The 19,712-nt window shown below is 39.0% G+C and overlaps 1 protein-coding gene and 1 pseudogene across 2 annotated transcripts in view; one reads left to right on the top strand and one right to left on the bottom strand.

Moving 5' to 3' along the window:
* The window catches only part of CEP78 (centrosomal protein 78), a 30,288-nt gene extending 20,778 nt beyond the window's left edge, over positions 1-9,510 (top strand). The window contains exons 11-16 of one of the 2 annotated variants that reach the window (XM_053656512.1): positions 352-480; positions 5,583-5,660; positions 6,844-7,010; positions 7,823-7,994; positions 8,309-8,356; positions 8,900-9,510. In XM_053656512.1, the coding sequence (XP_053512487.1) occupies positions 352-480; positions 5,583-5,660; positions 6,844-7,010; positions 7,823-7,994; positions 8,309-8,356; positions 8,900-9,463 (1,158 nt within the window). In that variant the 3' untranslated portion in view covers positions 9,464-9,510. The remainder of the gene's footprint in view (positions 1-351; positions 481-5,582; positions 5,661-6,843; positions 7,011-7,822; positions 7,995-8,308; positions 8,357-8,899) is intronic. The other variant, XM_053656513.1, reaches the window with a different exon arrangement.
* On the bottom strand, positions 207-278 carry LOC119035902 (uncharacterized; annotated as a pseudogene).
* Positions 9,511-19,712: the final 10,202 nt, after the last annotated feature.

Raw genomic sequence — 19,712 nt, 5'->3', positions numbered from 1 at the left:
AAAATTTTTATTTACTTCAGAGAGAAAGGAAGGGGTGGGAGGGAGGGAGAAAGACAGAAGGAAAGAGACATGTCAGTTACTACCCCACCTACCCCCTGTACCCATTGGTCGATTCTTGTATGTGCCTTGATGGGAGGTCAAACCCACAATCTTGCTGTATCGGGACAGTGCTCTAATCAACTGAGCTACCCAGTCAAGGTGAGATCACTTTTTTCAATTAGCAATAATCGTGCCTCGGATAAACCTCATTGGCTACGATACTGCCACTGCACAAAGCTTTTTAAAAATGTCCTTTAATATTTGGTAGCTGGTTTATATTATTTCTTGTACTTCTTGACTTGTTTCTTCAAGCAATTAGATTTTCCTGTGACTGTGACAGTAGAGAGTCCTTCCTCCTCAGAAATCGAAGAGGTCGATGATTCTTCAGAGAGTGTTCACGAAGAGCTGGAGAAAACCAGTTTAAAACAAGAAGCACTGCAGGTACACAACTACCACGTGCACGACTAGTGAGGAGGTCAGGGCAGCTTGCGTGGGGCCTCTGCTTTCCCCTCGGACCCGTTCCTTAGCTTAGACTAGGGTGAGAGATGGACGTTTGGGCCCTGAGAAATAGAAATCAAAACATGCCACCAATAATATCTTTTCCTTCTCTTATATACTAGGTTTAGGGAGAGCCTTAATGATCATAGTTCTGAATGACTGTAGTCCGCTGATTCAGCATTTTTATTTTACAAACCAGGAAATCGACTCTTTCCAGCTGAATTCTCTTCCTATAAGAGGATTTCATGTCTAGCAAAAAGTTTTGATGTTGATCGTCTCCTTTCCTAAAATAGAAACCCCTACATTATATTGCTTGATAAACCTGCCATCTAATGTCATACATAGGTCTGTTTGTATGGATAGAGAAGAAAATTGGATTTTTATGATAGATTTTTGCACCTCAAAAATACTGTATTTTATTTCAACTTTTATGCGGAGTTGATAATTGGTCATAAATAAGGAAAACATCATTTGGGGGGGACCTTATCTCTTTGTTCAACAAACTCCATACTTAATTTTAAAGAATTATTTAATATGATTTTAGTAAAAAACTTGACAGATTTAAAAGTAGTTATCCCATTAGGACTATGGAAATTACTATTTGGTTTTTTAAAAAGCCACATTTTGGGGTTTTTTGAAAGTTAAGATTAATGATAATATAGAGAAGTTTTAAGATAAGTACTTAGAAAATTATGAAACGTCGTCGGAGTGGTGGGAATCTGTTGAGCATGTAAAATTATCCTTTTTGTCTTGTAGATGAGCACCTACAAACTGTAGCCCTGAAATTGTTTACTCTGAGTCACAGAGTAAAGACAAGACCAGGGAGCTTCTAATCCCCATTGGCTGCCTTTTTAGGTTGTTGTGTTCCTTCCCCTCACCAGGTGACTAGGAGGTTGTGTTTGGAAAAGTGATTATAGGTATTAGGGAAGACTGAGAAGGCTAGAAACTGTAACCAGGGAGTAGCTGATTTAAGATGCATGAGGACCCTTCTAGCTCTCAGATATCCATTAAGAGTTAAAAATTAAGCAAATTATATATATTGGTACAGTGGAAAAACTACAAAGCAATAAAATTGAATTAACTAGAGCTACAGGCAACAGGGTGGATGAGTTTTTAAAACCAGCGTTGAGTGAGTTAAATAAGATACGAAAGACTGCATACACTATGCTTCTCTTTACATCAAGTTAGAAGTTGGTAAAACCAAACGATATTGCTTGGTATATATGCATATAAGGAAATGACTGTCATGAAACAGTATTTAACTTGGGGAGGAGGAGAGGGGCTTATAATGGGGAAGGAATGTGAGGGATTTTTTAAATGCTGACAAGGTTTTCTTACAGGCTTGAGTGATAGTTATAAACGTATTCTCTTTATTTGTCACACTGACAATTTAATTCTTTGCAGTTTTTAGTATTCATTATGTGACAGTTAAAAACCTGCTTAAAGAAACGGATGCCTCTAGAGAACTGGATGTGTGGGTGGGAACAGTGCGGGGTTGGAAGGCCTACCCCTTGCACGGTCAGATATTCGAGTATAACTTCAGTTGGCCCTCCACCAAGTCACATGGATTCCCAACTGCCAGCCAGTTGACCCTTGAACAACTTGGCTTTGAGCTGTGCCTGCCTGTCAATTGGAAATCCTGTTGGGGGACTCACACACTCCAAACACGAGCCGTTCAAGGGTCAGCTGCTTTGTTTTAAGCCCTTTGCTACTGTTTGCTTTCACATGTTCATCATTTAGCCTTAATTGAACATATTCTATGTACCAAACCCTCTTCTAGGTTTTATATGTGTGTTAACTCATACAATTCTCGTAAGAACTCTATGATGTGGGAACTTACCTCCATTTTATAGATGATTAAATTGGGGCCAAAAGTTATTGAACTTGTCTAAGGTTAAATAGCTAAGGATTAGGGCTAGGATTTTGCCCCAGAGAATCTGAATTTTTAAAATATAATATAAAAGAAATGTACCAACTTATAAGCAAAGAGAGGCACATTTGAGGAAGACAGCAAGTTTTCACCTGGATGTCCAGCTAGAGGAAAACATACACACCTCGTCTTCCACATGTAAATCTTGCACTAGCAGGTCTTTTCCTTGTTCAGCGGCTATTTATTGATCATCTGGTTCTGTGCTAGGCACAGGTGCTGAAGATAAATGCTTAAAATACCCTCCAGTCCCTTAAATATCTTGCACTTTGAGTGAAGAAGTAAGCCAACAGTTACAGTAGAGGTTATATACCAAGTGATACATTGTCATTAGCAGTATGAAAGCTTAGGAATCTTTTGGAACACAGTTTGGAGAGCAGTACCACAGAGCCTTAAAAATGTTCACAAGCTTCGATCCCATCTCGTTTTTATTGATTTATTTCATTAAAGTACAATGCTAGATATGCATAAAAGTAATTATTTTGTCTTATAATCTTGACAAATTGTAAAGAATTTAAGTGTTTAACCATAAAAGAATGATTTAACATGGAACGATAAACCCTCTCAATGGAATGTTATGTGTTCCACTAAAAATATCGAGGTAACGGCTCCCCTGACTGTACGAGAAATGACTGATTCAATGTTAAATGGCAAAAACTTGAACTTAAAACCTGATATACAGTATGATGGGAGCTTTGTTTCAGAAAAATATCAACTAGCCAATGAATAGCAGGGAAGGAGAGCACATGACAGGAAGAAAGTAATAGGATACCTTGCGATTTACTTTCTGCTACTTTGGTTTCATATTTTCTTTCAAATAACATGAAGTACTTTGTAGGAGAAGGATATGTTTTTTCCTAAGTTTAACATTGTATTCTGTTTCCCTGCACTAGAGGGAGATACTGCTTCATGTAATTGGACATGCTTTTTAGAGCTGGTTAAGAATGGGGTATTTTAGGCTACTGTTCTGGTTGTGGTAGGATTTGTTCATTTGTTTGGTTTTTGCTTTGTAAAAAAAAAATTTATTGAGGTGTACCATATATACAGTAAAGCACTTAAATCATAATGGTAAAAACAGTGCATTTTTACTGTGTACATGAGTGTGCACTCATAGCACTCCCGTCAAGATAAAAACATGCACAGCTTTTCCAGAGGCCGCCTTGCTCAGCTTCCCCAGTCGATACATTCCCCCTCTCCAAAGGGAGCCACCGTCCTGACTCCTTTCATGTGGTGGGGGTTTTTGGTTGGTTTGATACATTCCCCCTCTCCAAAGGGAGCCACCATCCTGACTCCTTTCATGTGGTGGGGGTTTTTGGTTTGCTTCTCTTTTTTTTTTTTAAGAAATGTTTATGAAATAGTTTTGGATTTTTTCCCCTTTTCCCTCATTAAAAACTTGAAGTTATTAGATAAACAGCCTATGACATCATATTGGTAGAAAAATCGTTGCCCACATCTCTGATGAATTCCTTCTGGCAAATTCCTGGACACAGGATTGTCAGTGTGCACTAGAAATTACTCTCCAGAGAGGAGTTCCAGTTTTCCTCTCCCAGTGATGGCACAGAGGAGTTCCTTCCCTCAACACACACATACCAGGGGCAAAGTAAACTAAGCTGAAATTGCTTAAGTTTTTGTTCAAAAGCCTTTAAAATATATAAATATACCCTACTATTTTAATAAATATAGGTATTCTGTTTATTGCTGTATAAGAAACCACCCAAAACAGTGGCTTAAAACAGTAATGATCACTTATTTTGTTCATGAACCTGTGGTTTGAGTAGTACAGTCACTTCTCTATTACCGCAAACTTAGTGACCTAATACAATATTTATTAGCTCACAGATCTCTGGGTCAGAAGTCCAGGCCCAGCATGACTGAGTTCTCTGCTCAGGGTCTCAAACAACCGAAACGGGATGCCTGGCCGTTTATCATCTGGAGACTGGAAAATAATCTCCTTCCAAGCTCATTGAGCACATTCCCATAATTCACTTTCTGCAGTTGTGAGACAGAGTTCCCCTCATTCGATAGGAAAGCTTGCTAGCGTTTGGAGGACAGTCGTAACTCCTAGAGAAGGATACATCTTCCTGTATCCTTCGCCACAACATTACACTTCTTCAAAGCCAGCAACAGAGAGTGTTTTCCTTGTCCCTATTGTACTTCAGGTCTTTGGGAAGAGCTGAGCCCGTTTAGTGGGCTGCCATGTTCACCCGGTATCATCTCCCTATTTTAAGATTAACTGATTTGGGGAACTTTAGTTACACCTTCGAAATTCCTCCACTGCAGCACCTAGGCTAGTGTTTGATTAAGTAACTGGGAGATTTTGCACTTCAGCAGGTCAGAATCTTGGAGGCTCTCTCAGAGTGGTATACACCACAAGTAGTGTCCCTCCCTCACTGCAAGGGTCTGTGTCTTGTTCTTGGAGTCTTGGTAAGGAAGTTCACTAGTGTCCCTTCTATTTTATTGACTTGGGTGATTAGAAGAATTGCCACTTCTGTGAACGGGAATGGCACGCACCCTCCTGAGTTCAAACGTGGATCCACTACTCAGTTAATGATGGGGCCTTGCGGGGGCACTCCTCCGCTCTGCCTCAGTTTCCCCATCTGTAAAGCACTGTGGAGTTGATGGTTGTCTTTTTCTTGTAGGGTTTCGATGATTAAATTATTTAATGTTGAACCTCCTAGAATTGTGCTGAGCATATAGGGAGGTACTTTAAAGGTGTTTACTTTTTTAAAAATGCATTTGAATCTGCAGTTACCTAATCCCAGGGGTGTTAAATAGGTTAACAGGGCTTCCTTATTAATTAAAGGGACCCACAAATAAAAATAGAATTTTTATTTATTTCTGACTCAAGTAAATTATACACATATATGCCTTTCATGTGAGTTGCCACAAATCTGTTTTGGAAAGTGGGAGTTAAATAAATCTTCGACATTATTATTCGATATATATTGGTAACTAATTTTACTATCATGGTATGGTATTATGAGTAATGGGCTGTAATCCCGAAATCCGGGTTCACTTCTGGCTCTACCCCCAAACCCTCGGTGAGCTCTGCCGCTGCAGACTGGGGGGTCTCGTGCTGTGACTCGTCTGTAACACGCACTGCACGTCTCCACACCAGGAGAAACTGGAGGAGTGCCTGACCCAGCTGAAGGAGGAGAGAGCGACTCGGCGCAAGGCCGACGAACGAGTTAGCGAGGTAAGCTAGTGTTTTGTATGCTTGGGCAGTTTTTTGGCTTTATTTTTGTTTGATTTTAAACCACACACGCAGTTTGTAAACTTTAAAACTGTGACATTGCAAACTGGTTGTACAATTATAAACGTTTGTATTTACTTACAGTTACTGGTCATATGATCTATAATATGATCTATATTTCAGGAAGCATATTTTTTAAAAATGCAAAAACCTTAGGGTTTTTGTGTGTGTGTGTACTTTTATATGACTTTAGCTTATTTTTCATTCATGATGTTTTGATTCAACAAAGCACTTATTAAGCTCGTAATATATATACAGTAACATAAAAGACATAATAAGACTGTTTACTGACAGTGAATTAGGAAAGTGAACCATTTAAATAAATAAGATATTGAGAAACTGCTAAGAACACCATGAAAAAAATATATATATTATGAGAACTACAATTAGACTAATGTGCGTGAAAGCCAGGCATAAGCTATGACAAGTTCTATGTAAATATATTATTACAAGGAGAGTGTAGGGGGAATTTCATAAAGTGCGTGCACTGGATTGGAGGATGTGTACTCATTCAATAAATACCAAGTATCTGTTTGTATGAGACAAAGGTGTATCACAAACAAATGGCCTTTCCGAGAAACACTAGAATTGGTCTTAACACGTGGTATAAATGAACAGATGGTGAGGGGAGGGCTGTGCAAGGGAGGAAATCTTTTTAACATGCCAAGAAGAATATTGGTAATCATATAGTTAATAACTTGGGTATGACTTAGGACTTTTAAACTTACACAATTAATATTTTTCTCATTAAAATTAATCTTTAACATTCAACAGAGTTGTATTATTCCATGTTCAAATTTGACTCTGTATTTGATTTTCTAATTCAAAGGAACCCTTAACCAGCTAATTTTCTAATGTAAATGAAGATCCATTATGAATTTAACCAGCTAGAAATGTGATCTTTTGAAAGATCATTAATAAAACAACAACTGTTTTATTTATATACCACCTAAGATATAAGAAATTTTGTTAGGTGACTCTGAGTTTTTATTATGTCTTTGACTGGTGGAGAGTTAGATTAATTACAAATTAACTGTGTTTTTTAGTGTTTTATTTTAGATTTGTTACTTTTTTGTATGACAGTGAGACAAAATCATGGCAGACATTTCTAATCTTCTTTTTATAGCTGGAACACGAAAACGCCCAGTTAAGAAACATAAACTTCTCTTTGTCTGAGGCCCTTCAAGCTCAGTCATTGACGAGCATGATCCTGGATGACGAAGGCGTCTTGGGCAGCATTGAGAATTCTTTCCAGAAGTTCCATGCCTTCTTGGATCTCCTTAAAGATGCTGGGTTAGTTCATTTCTCTCCATGCCTGTCATCTCCTCACAACTACAATGGTGGTTTGCTGAGGAACTTGAGCAATTTTCATTACTTCTGTGGTCATATTTAGTGTGGAACTATGTGTAATATACTAAATTTGAGGAATTAAATTTGAAAAGAAATGCAAAATTATAGATCTGCTTTGGTAGAGAGCCCATTACAAAAGGGTGACCTATAGATAGAATAATTAGTAAGTATAGTTTTTTTAACAAGATGAAATTAAAGGTAATTTTAATTGAAAATATTTCAGAAGTCATAGGAATTTCCCCACCTTTTATTCACTATGAAAAAGAGAAGGGGATGTTGATCACCCACGGCGTATGTTTTGTCGGCAAGTGGTTGGTGCTGGGAAGGAAGGAAGGAAGGAAGGAAGGAACGCAGGAAGGAAGGAAGGCACAGGTTGTTGGAAGCTGAAGGGAAGACAGGTGGTGAAGAAGTGGGGCGGGAGGCGAGGCCCCGAGGACCAGGTGTGTGGGGGAGGTCGAAGCTGCTAGTGAGGCGTGTTTCAAATGGAGCGCTGACAGGTGAGGGGATAAAGTCGAATGGTAGTTCGTTAGCACAGTGCTGACGGGAGAGAGATGCTGAAAGGGTTGGTTGGTCTGTGTGGTCCCAGAGCATGAATATGGAGAAATAGGAGAATCTGGGAAAGAGAGAGGCTTATAATCTGAAGGAGGATATTGGCTGTTAATATTATAGAAGTATTTTTTAACTTTGGGTGTGGAGCGATCTAAGCTGCCCTTACGTGACTCTAGTAACCGTTGCCTTTTCCTCCTCTTGTCCAGGCTTGGGCAGCTTGCCACAATGGCTGGTATAGATTCGTCAGATTTTCACTTACTGGGTCGTCCCCAGCTGAATTCCACTCTTACTAGTCCACCTAATGAAGAAAAGAAGGCACTTGAAGAAGAAAGACCAGACTCAAAGCAGAATGCCCTTGGACAAATGCAAAATATCCAAGTAAGTGGACAGAATAAAACTTAATAGTCCTAAGACTGATTAGCAAAAAGGGAGTCACCAAGTCAGAGAAAATAATAACAATCTTCATTCACACACTTGGGAGCTAGAGGCTTCTTTGGGGTCCTTTCTAAATCCAGTATTAGTAAATTTGTGTCTATCTCATGATATCATTTATTATACATGAGAAAACTGGAAGTTCTTTTGAAAATTTATGACTGAAAGCAAACTATCCTCCGTGAAAGAAATGAAGCATTAGAGAAAATGTTCCAGATTTTAAGTTGTGTAAATGTCTATTCTATTCGTATTCCATCTAGGTTTCTATTTGTATGCAGTCAGCTTACAATGAAGGAACACTCATGAAGGTACAAGTACTGATGCAGATAATTACTTAAAAATAAGCCATCCAGGAATAGGCAGCCTATTAGAGTTAATCACCCCGTTGGGGGAGTGGAAGGGGGAACCTGGCTGCTTCTCCTCGACGCCTCCTTGGAGTCGCCGCGTCCCTCTCGGCCAGTCTGAGACTGGTCCTGGGAACCACAGCCCGAGGACGCAGTCCTGTCACAAACGGGGTACTGCTTCCATGTGGCCGGAGTGTAGAAGAGAAACTAATTTTCTTAGGGAGTCGGGCTTTATTATTGCTAATGAAGGAAAGGGAAATGGGTAATTACCCCCAAACACAAAAGTCTGAAAACATGGTGGACATAGCCTTGGTTATGGCAAAGTTAAGTTGGGAATCACTTGGCCAGATACAGCTAGAAAAACACTGGCTCTAAAATCTTGTGAACGATCAGTTGACTACCTTAGTAGTAAGGTCAGAGTAACACTGAAGTTTAGGACTCTTATTTTTAATGGTTGGCTTTGTTCATTACTGAAATTTTGCCTTGTCTTTTTTTCTTCCCCTCCAGTTTCAGAAAATCACAGGCGACGCTAGAATTCCTTTGCCTCTCGACTCCCTGCACATCCCAGTTTCTACTCAGGAGGCTTTGGAGACGTCCAGGGACAGCGTTGGGGGGCATGGCGCTGAGCGGCCGCAGGAGTCTTTTGAAGAATTCATTGCTAGAACGTGTTCTCCTTTAGCAGACGTGGTTTCTGGGCCTGGAGGTCAAAGAAGAGAAGAAGAATTGTCTAGAAATAGCAGATCTTCTTCAGAGAAAATGACCAAAACAGGTGAATATTCAAAAAAACACTCCACTAAGAAACCACCTGGAAAGGACCTGCGTCCCGGATCTGACTCACCTGTAAACCAGAAAAGCAAAGGAATGGGGCAGAATAGCTCTTTGGTTAATGAACCAATTAAAAGTGAATCTTTGAAAAAACACATTTCTGTCAAGAAAGAAAGTAGAATAGTGACTGTTTCATCCAAGACGAATAAAAGTAAACTCAATCTGTTAGAACATTCTGGAAGTGATACTCTTGAATCTGATTTTGAATTTCAAGAAAGCATTCATACTCTATCACGCCTGACGTAGGTCTGAATCCTTTGAAATTATGTTTTTTGCCTTAAAATTTTAATAAATTTTTTGTTTTCATTATGGCATACGGTGTTTTAAAATATAGGACTGGAAGCCATTAGAGAAAGATTTATCCTTTTTGTTATAATGAAACTCTTGGTGTTTATTTCCTTTTGATACCTTGCACCATTCACTCAAGTATTTGCTGAGGGCCTGGTATGTACACTACCATTCTAGGCATTACTGTTCCTAGCAGTGAACAAAACAAAGCCTTCACCCTTATGGAACTAATACTCTGGAGTGAGAAAAAATTAACAACACAGGTTAGGGGGACTAGAAAGGGATGGGAGTGAATAAGTGGAATAGTTTTACCGTTTGGTTAAATGTGGACACATGATAAATTTCATGGCCAAAAGCCATTGATGTATCCTAATTCATAATGTCCAGAGCAGCCTACATTGACCAAGTGCTTACCCAGGTTTATTGATTACAGCAACACTGTGGTGGAGAATCAGTCTTTTGCCCATTGTATAGATGAGGTGGCTGAGGACACAGGTTATATGCGTTGCCCCAAATTGCTCAGTTAAAGTAAGTAGCAGAGCTGGGGTTTGAGTCAGTACCCATGCTCTTAATCGGAAAGAGAAGACTCTTTCCTTGTTAAGAGAGGAAGGGCTTGAGGACGACAACGAGAGAAAAGCCAGTGAGCACTACAGTGCCAAGGGTGGGCCTATACGCCTGTCCCTTCCCCCAGTTGGGTAGGATTTTTTAAAGGCAGAGTATATAAGAGTATGTGAACACATGTCCGAACTAAATTATGTCTCTCTGGTAAAATGTGTGTAGGTAAGTTTTTAGTTCAACCAGAATGACTGGAAAGGCAATTAAGATCAGAGCTGGAGTATCAGATTTCTTCCAGAAGGTCCTGCCTGATTGTTATCAGAAAAGCTGCTACAATACTATGAATGAATATTGTGTCGTTCTTTAATCATTAATTTAGTGTTATGGGAACCGTGAACAAGATGTAGTCTTGGCTCTTTAACAATAGAGAGAGAGAAGAGACACAAGCAGGTATCTTAATACAGCATGTTACATTCTATGCAGAGAACACTTAGGGAATTTAGCCAGTGTTTGGAGAAGAGAGTTGTGGGGCCGCAAAGGTCACCTAAAGAAGTAATGCCTAAGCTAAGTCTGCAAAGACTGGCTGGGAACTGGCAGATGAGGTGATGAAGGGAAGGGACACTCCAGGTACAGGGAACTGCATGAGCACAAGTACAGGGCCTTGGGCGTGAGAGTGGTGTGTTTGGAAACCACACCTACAAGTAGTTGATTATTAGTGGGATGTCCTCAGGCAGTGGCCAGTGAGGCTAAAGTAGGCAGCGGGAGAGTGAGTGCAGGTCTTGGAATCTGTGTTGCGTGAAGCTGGTTCTTCCTCGAGGAGAGTGAACTGATAGGAAGGACTGGAGAATGGCGATGACGTGTTCAGGTTTGCATTTTAGATCATTAGCTTCCGTATCTCACATTACTTTGAAGGAGCGTGGAGGTCAATTACACCACACTCTCCTGAGGAGTGTTGTTTTCTAGATGGGATGTAAAACACCCTCACTTCCTCTCCTGTCCCCACTGAAGGGGTTCCATGGGCAAACAGGGGAGACCTTGGCTTAAAGTTCAGCAGGTTTCTTTACTCAAGGCCATTGCAGACTAATGTTTATTCTGAATCTCCAAGACAGGCACGTGGTATGTAGCCCTTCACAGAGTAGATTGGATTATAGAATCTGCTCTAACAGGTGTCCGAGAACTGGTTCCAGCAAACACAGATTTGGTAAGTTCTTAATGAGGCAGTCGCAGGAGGAAGAGAGGGTCTGAAGTAAAGTATAGGTGAAAGGAAGTAAGTTGAATTTAGAAAATAATAAGTCTTGGCTATGGGAGGTGAGGCAGAAGGAAGGCGGAGGCTGGCCTCCCCTTTGCGTCACTAAGGTTAGATGGTACTACCGAGGTTGGAGACGGGATGAGGAATTATATGGAGGAGGAGAGTTATTGTTTGGACATGTCGAGTTTTAAAGCACCTACAGAATTCAGGAAATCATGTAGATAACATGCGTGTGAAGCCCCTTGCTTTCAAAATGTTTTATTCAAATAAAAATTTACATGATTAAAATCATGTAAACGTTTTACATAGTTAAAATCATGAAAGCGGGTGAGATTACAGAGCTGTGGGGACTAAGTGACTGATAAGCAGAGACAGGATTCTGAGGAGGGTGGTAGAGCTTCCAGAAGGAGGAAGTAGACAGTGCCACACTGCAGGAAATGGGAGGATTTTGGCAGCCGGGTCCCTGGGGAGCGCCATTCAGTGAGGTCATGGCAGAGGAGGCCAGGCTGATTGTGGGAAGTTGAGGGGACAGGACTGCCTGAGGTGCGGGTGAGGACAGTGGGTACAAGCTACTCTGTGAAACAGTTTGGATGGGATGAGGAAACAGCTAAAAAGGTTTTTAGAATCAGAGGAGCTTAAATTTTATAGGTTGAAAGGATGAAACCAATTAGAGGAAATAATGAAGACGCTAAATGATTGGAGAAATATTAAAACAAAAATAATAGTTGGGAAACCAGAAAATGAACAATGTAGAATTTTTAGAAGATAAAAAGCAGATTATTGAAGGGTCAGTTAATCAAAGAGTGGAACAGTTGAGCCTGTCCACAGCCTTGAAGCACTAAATCTGGAGTTTGCCACAGGCTAAGAGAGCAGCTCTCTGAAGTGGGAGTTTGGACACGGGAAACAAAAAGGGCAGTCTTCAAAATGACTGAAGGAGAGACTGAAAATAAGCTACCCACACACACACTCTGGCTGTGGTTCCTTTGTAATCAACAGAGGTGCCTGTAATTACAATTTGTGTTCATTGAAAATGAACCAGAACTCTCTCATTTGGCCAGGGAAAAACACTTCAGAGTTTGGTCTTAGGCCGTCATCTATAAACATGGACAGCCAAGAATCATCAAAATTGGGGGAAACCAGTAACAAAAGGAGACATCAAATTAAAGTATTAATTAACTTGTTCAAAGAAAGTAGTTACTGGAACCAAGAAATTTAAAAATACAATCAAGGTCTTCAGAGATTCATAAGGATATTATGTCCATAAAGAAAGGGTGCTACACAAGAGAAATAGAGTTTCCGGAAATTAAAAATATGACTAAAATAAAATAGAGGTCGGACTAAATAGCAGAATTGATTCAATTGAAGCTTAAACTAATGAGTTGGAAGATTTGTAAGGGGATCCCCTTCATGTGCACTGCAAAGGGGTGAGAGTCAAGTTAGGAAACCGGGAATTCTAGAAGAGCACAGTGATTGCCGTGTGCTAAGTGCACAAATGTGCGTTAACGAGACAACACAGATTCAGTATTAGACTTCCCAGCGACTAGAAGAAAACTTTGTCTAGGAATAACCAGCAAAACTTTCATTTAGAATGGAAGGACAGATAAAGTGCTTCTCAGATAAGATCAAATTCAAGGAGTTCATCATCACCAAGCCCTTATTATATGAAATGTTAAAGGGACTTTTCTAAGAAAAAGAAGTTAAAGAAACATGAACAGTGAAAGGACAACAAACTCACAGTTATTAACAACCACACCTAAAACGAAAGCAAACTAAGAGGACAGCTAGATCAGGAGTGGAAACATAGAAATGAAGATCTCAAGGAGGGTTAGCAACAGGGGAGTGGGAGGAGGAGAAGGGGGGAGAAGGTACAGAAAATAAGTAGCATAGACAGTAGATAGAAAATAGATGGGGGGGCAAGAATAGCATTGGAAATATAGAATCTAAAGGACTTGAGACACATGGTCATAAACTAAAGGGGGGGTAATGGTGGGGATGGGGGGGTAGGGTGGAGGAGAATGAAAGGGGGAATAGAACAACTGTAACAGCATAGTCAATAAAAAAATTTAAAAAAAAACCAAACTGAACAATGAATCTATGAAAAAAGATTTTTTAATCCAAGAAGCGTGATGTCATGTGCCTTCCCTTTATAATAACCAGAGATGACTATAATCAGAAATAGTCTAAATAAATATTAATGCATATGTGAAAATAAAGCGAACTAAGATTCTAAGTTTTAACAAGTAGATGGTAAGGCAGGATATATAGAAAGCATGTTTAGGATTTTTCGTACTCTAAAAGGATGTAATGTTTAGTGGTTGGTAGATATGTTAAAATATATGTAAACTTAAAGGTATATCAATAAATCAGTGATGCTGCAGGAACAAGCCCCAAACCTTAGGTTTTAACAGATTTATTTGCGTCTGTGCCCTCTTTGTGCCTCTGACAGACTGGCGAGGGCCCTGTTCCTCATCACTTTCCACCTAGTGTGGAACATTGCTGGTGGCAATTCCAAGGGGGGTGGGGGGAGGAAGAGTGTGATGCAGCACACACTGACTTCAAGTTTTGGGCACATGTAATCCATACCACTTTGGTTCATATTTTACTGGCCAAGAAGGTCACATGGCCACGCCTGAGTTCAACAGAGCAAGGAAGTGCAGATGTCCTATGTGCCGAGAGAAGGAGAGAGAGAACCAAGTATATGTCAAACTACAAGGATGGGGATGATGAGGGGGTTTAAAAATCCAAGGAAAGGCAGGCAATGAGAAAGCTACATAGAAAAGAACAGGAGGCAGCAAGACCAAATGCTTTTCTCACAGCAACTGTCAGGTTAGATTCTGGAATTCCTTAAGCTTGAGTAAAAACAAAATCCAGCTATGTGCTGTTTGCAAAAAAAAAAAAAAGAAAACAGAAGTATACCAGGCAGATGCTAACAAAAATAGATGTGGCTATGTTAACTTAAGATTCGATAGATTAAATAGAACCCAAGATGAAAACCACGAAATGGGACTGAAAAAGAAAATGTTTTTTTGGTTGATAAGAAGTAGAGTTCTGTAGAAAGATTTTTTAAAAACTTATCTGCAACATGAAAACTCAGTTTCAAAATTTATAGAACAAAAACTTAGAAGTACAAGGAAAAATGAGCAAGCCAGTTATGAGAGAAATTTTGATATATCTCTTCAAAAGTCAGCGGATCTACCACTAGGCACTTTGTAGAATAGCTAAAATTTTAAAATACAGGAGCAAGTACAGGTGAGGATGCAAAGCAATGAAAATTCTCAGATTGCGGTGCCTTTGAACATTAAACACAGCATGTGACCCAGCAGTCTCACTGCTGGGTATTTGCCCTGGACAGAGAGAAACTCGCGTTGACACAAATGCCTGTGCCTGGATGTTTATACCAGTTCTACTCATAACACCAAAATGCCTTCCGACAGGTGAGCCAATAAATAACAGTGCTTCCACTTGATGGAATGTCACTCAGCAATAAAAAGGAATAAATTATTAATACATGTAACAACTTGGATGAATCTCAAAGTCATATGCTAAGTGAAAAGCCAAAAGGTTACATCTTTAGGCAATCTCAAAAGCTCACATACACTGTGACTCCGTCTATATGACATCATCAAGGGAACACAACTACAGTGACAGAGAGGACACTGATGGTTGCCAGCTGCTGGGGAGGGAGGGGATTTGATAACAAAGAGGGGGTGAAAGGGAGTTCTTCAGTGATGAACTGTGTTGGAGTAGGAGTAACATAAACACATATGTTAAAATTCATGGAATTGTAGACCCCTCCTGCAAAAAAAAGCCACTTTTAATATCTAATAATTTTAAAACAAAAAGTTCAGGCCCCTCCTCTTCCCATCAAAAATTCAAGATAGGGAGGATATCTAATATATTTTGTATCCATCATTAATATAAACTCTTTTGGAAAATGTATGGAGCACTTATTAAAATGATTCAGATGGAAAAACATTATATAGATCATGTTCTCTGCATAATGTAATAAAACTAATAAAGGGCCTCTACACTGGAATTTAATTGTATTTTAAATAATTCATAGGTGAAATCAAATTACAGATTCTTTAGAATTAACAAAAGTTACTTCTCAGAACCTGGGGAATTCTGCCAAATCAGGTGTTAGAGGAAAGTTCCTAGATTTTTATTTATTTTTCAGGAAGAAAACTGAAAATAGGTGAAAAAATTAACTTGAGAAGCTAAAAATATATATATAAACCAAAAGAAAGTGGAAGTGAGGAATTTAAAAAATTAAAGCAGAAATTAAAATAGCAAACAAATTTGACCAATAAAACTAAAAGATTTTTAAATGAAAACTGATAAATTTTCAGAAAATAGGAGAAAGAAAAATTGTAATAAGTAATTAACAAAATATGTACTCAGCATTAAGAATAATTTTAGTACAGCATAGGGAATATGTAGTCAATAATATTGTAATAACTATGTATGGTGCCAGATGGGTACTGGAAATACCAGGGGGAAACACTTGGTAAAGTATGTGATTGTCTAGCCACTATTCTGCACACCTGACACTAATACAAAATAATACTGAGTGTAAACTGTAATTGAAAAAAATTAAAAATAGAATAAAAAGAGGAAAGTAATTTTTAGAAAGATACCTATGAACAGAGACTTTTAAAGTTACACAGGAATACAATTTATAATTTACTCCCAATATAAGTGTTTAACTTCATTCCAGTAAATCTGAAAAACTAGATGGAGTCCTGAGGACTGCCAGAAATATAGATCCTAAAAATTGACAAGAGGTAGAAATTGTAAGTAGACCAAACATCTTAGGAGAAAATGAAAACCTGGTATGAGAACTTCTTTAAAAAAGACAAATATCATTAGACAAAACTTCCAGGGACACATTTATTTGTAAACTGTTCCAGAGGATAGAAAAAAGACATAGAGCTTCCTAGTTCCAACCATGTGGTTAGCATACTCCTTATACCCAAACAGTGCAAATATAACCCAAAGAACACTGTAGGGCGGCTTCACTCAACAGACGTGCAAAGTCTCTAGAGCTCATTCAATTAACCAATGAAAGAATTTCATACCATCTTCAATGCTGAAAAGGCGTTTGACAAATCAAACATCCTCTAGCACCCGTAACAACCTAGAAATAGAAGGAAGCTTCCTTAGCTGAACTTCTGCAGCTTGGCCAAATATACCTGCCTGAAATTTACAGCAAATTTGGCAAAAATTTTGATGTGCTCTTGCTAACTCAGAAAGAAAGCAAAAATAGTATGAAAAAGTATACAGAGTGGAAAGTAAGACAAGACTGTTATTGTTTGTAATAAAGTATTTTGGACAGAAAAGAAACTCATGTTGATGGACTGGCATACTGTTACCATGAATGAGGAAGACTAGTAAGGAGGCAGGTACAACACAAATGTCAAAGGCTTTCGTATATATCAGCAATAACCAATGAACACATTGATGGAGGAAAAGATCCTATTCATCCAGAAACAAGATCAGCAAGAAATGTAAGGCCTATATGAATAAAAAGCGTCTATACTGAAGGGTATGGAAGAAGGCCCACACAAAAAGGAGAGCAGAAGACCCAACGTAAATATGTCGGTTCTACCAAATTAGAAATTCAAAGCAATTTCATACAATCACAGCATTGTTTTCTCAATGGCTATAACAACCTGGTTATAAAATGTAACTGGGAGACACAGAGCATAAAATACCTTTTGAATAGATATCAAAGCAATCCATGGAGCCAGGGTAAATGAAATAGTGTGGTATGGACACAGGAAAAATCAATAGATTAAAAGCACAGAACAGAGCAATGTGTGTGTATATAGGAATTTAATGTTTGAAAAATGGCATTACAAGTAAGTAGGGAAGGATTGAACCATGATGAGACTATTGACTATTTGAAAAACATTTTCTTCTTTCATACTATGGACAAAAAATAAAATCCTAATGAATTAAACATGGAAATGTAAAAACAACCAGAAAAAATAAAAAATGTAACAAATGTCAAGTGAGAAAGGCCTTTCTAAGGAAGATACAAAACCCAATTTCCATGAAGAAGGCCCTGCCTGGGTTACTCAGTTGGTTAGAGCATCATCCCCATATGCCAAGGTTGTGGGTTCGATCCATGGTCAAGGCACATATAAGAATCAACCAATCAATGCATAAATAAGTGGAACAACAAAGCAATGTTTATCTCTAAAACCAATTTTATAAATCCATGAAAAAAAGACTGATAGATTCGACAGCATTAAAAAAAATGTAATCTCTGCACAAATTAAATATAAAGAGAAAAGATTCTTAATATAAAACGCACCTACAAACCAAACAAAAGATAAACAAAGGATATAAAATATTTTTATGAAAAGGAAGAACTATAAACAACACACATAAAAACATTTAACTCCATAAGGAATCAGGAAAATGAAAATGAGATACAATTTTTCAACCCCCTGAAATGGCAGATAGTAAGGGGTTGATTGTCGCTTGTGCTGGAGAGAACGGTGAGGAGCTGAGGCTGCCACTGTGGAAGGAAGTGTTTCTAAGGAGACAGAGCTCTTCTCGGGGACAGGTTGGCAGTGTACGTCAGTATTTTTGAAATGCTTAGCCTCTGGTTTGACAACTCTGATTCTAGGCACCAACCCCAAGGAAGTATTCACACCTGTGTCCTAAGAGAACATAGGTTCAGACGTAAGAACGTACACTGAGATAAAAGGATGTCTAGTGAGGCATTTTCTGAAATGATGAACGTTAGAAACACCATGAGCGCAGACGCTGTTGAGTCGGCACAAACCAGGCTGCGCCACGCAATGCTCCGCTGCAGACAGAATGGTTGCTCTTTGGCGTGGATATGAAAATACTTGTAAGACACAGCGATATGGAAAACAAGTTGCACGATACTATCGCACACTCCTGTTCACATGTGTGCAGTTAAAAGCCTATTCACACACACACAGCACACCTGTGTCTTTGTGTGCACCTGGGAAACAGCCTGTGATGGGGCACAGCAGGCGGCTGACAGACAGATTCCTCTGGGGAAGGCCCGCGGGTTGTGGGAGGAGGAAGGAAAGGGGCTGTTCGTGTTCTACTCATTTACTTCTAGGCCATTTGATTTCTTTAAAATAAGTATGTTTTTATGGATGATTAATAATTTCCTGAATCCTTCTTTATCACAGAAAACTTAGAAAAAGGCAAATGCATAATCTGTCATTGCATATGTCCTGTGTCCATTTAATTTTCCAAATGTATCTGTCCTAACACCTGAGCAAAATTGAGCTTCAGTATGTGACTTCCTCTCCAAGGCTTGTGCCCCTCAGGTGTTCCTACATAATGTGTTTAAACTTTTTTCTTAATCCCAGCCCACAGTAAAAATGATATTCTATGCAAAGTGAAAGGTAATCACCTTGGCCCACACCTGCCTTGTGTGCAAGTATCATAAAGGGAAAATTTCGTCAAACCATCCTGACTATACTTTTAGGGATTCACTGTAGGTTCTGCCCTGTTTCATTCCTTTGCAGAGAGTCTGCTGGCAGCCCACGAAGTTTCCCAGTCCACTAGCAGGTCATGTCCTGTGGTTTGAAAACACTGACCAGAGTGCTCCCAACATTTATTTGCTCGGTTTACCCCTGACAAAACTGCTGTGCAAGTTTTTCTGACATTTGCTTTGTTATTTTATGGCTGAAAGTCGTTCTCCATCTGTGAATTACTTCCAAAGCCCAGCTTTCCTGGGCTTTTTAATTCCTTGTAGTCTGAAGGTAATTTATGGTAGAGTCCCTATTTAAAAACCCTTTCATTACACTAAAAGCCTGCGTTTTCAAATTGACACATCTATAGGAGAATTTTAAAAAATAATTGGGCCAAACAGTTAAAAAGAACAAGGAGAGAAATGTCTTGTGACTTACAGCTGTGACAAGGTGACCCCTCAGTACGGGGGCCTCTCACAAGGCACATAATGTACAACAGGGGTCGGAAGGGCTCAACCTCATGCCCACACTCTCTTCAGACAGTTTGTTGATTTTAAACCAGTGTGAGTTAAAACAACAACAACCACACAGATAAGGAGAACTCCTATGGATTAAATAATCATTAATGTTCATGAGAGACCAGTGAGGATTAACTGATTTATTTAATGTCTTAGAATAAGAAGTCCTTGAAATTTGAAGAAGAAAATAAAAAAAGAAAATGGAAAAAATTTTTAAAAACTTCACAAAACCTTAAAACCAGTTAAGCCCAGATCAGTATCCTAAATGATAACATTTGAGTAGGGTCTGAAAACTCTGAAGTCAGCTGGGGGTGAGGGATAGGAGAGATGTTTAAGGGTACAAATTTACAAGTAGTAAATATTAAGTCCTAAAGATCTAATTAATGCACGGCATAGTGAATATAGACAATGTTATATGA

The sequence above is a fragment of the Artibeus jamaicensis genome, unplaced genomic scaffold, assembly GCF_021234435.1.
Source record: "Artibeus jamaicensis isolate MK-2021 breed Jamaican fruit bat unplaced genomic scaffold, CSHL_Jam_final scaffold_1964, whole genome shotgun sequence".
Classification (NCBI taxonomy): Eukaryota; Metazoa; Chordata; class Mammalia; order Chiroptera; family Phyllostomidae; genus Artibeus; species Artibeus jamaicensis.
Note: the sequence above shows the minus strand (reverse complement) of the source record. Positions and strands in the feature narration are given on the sequence as shown.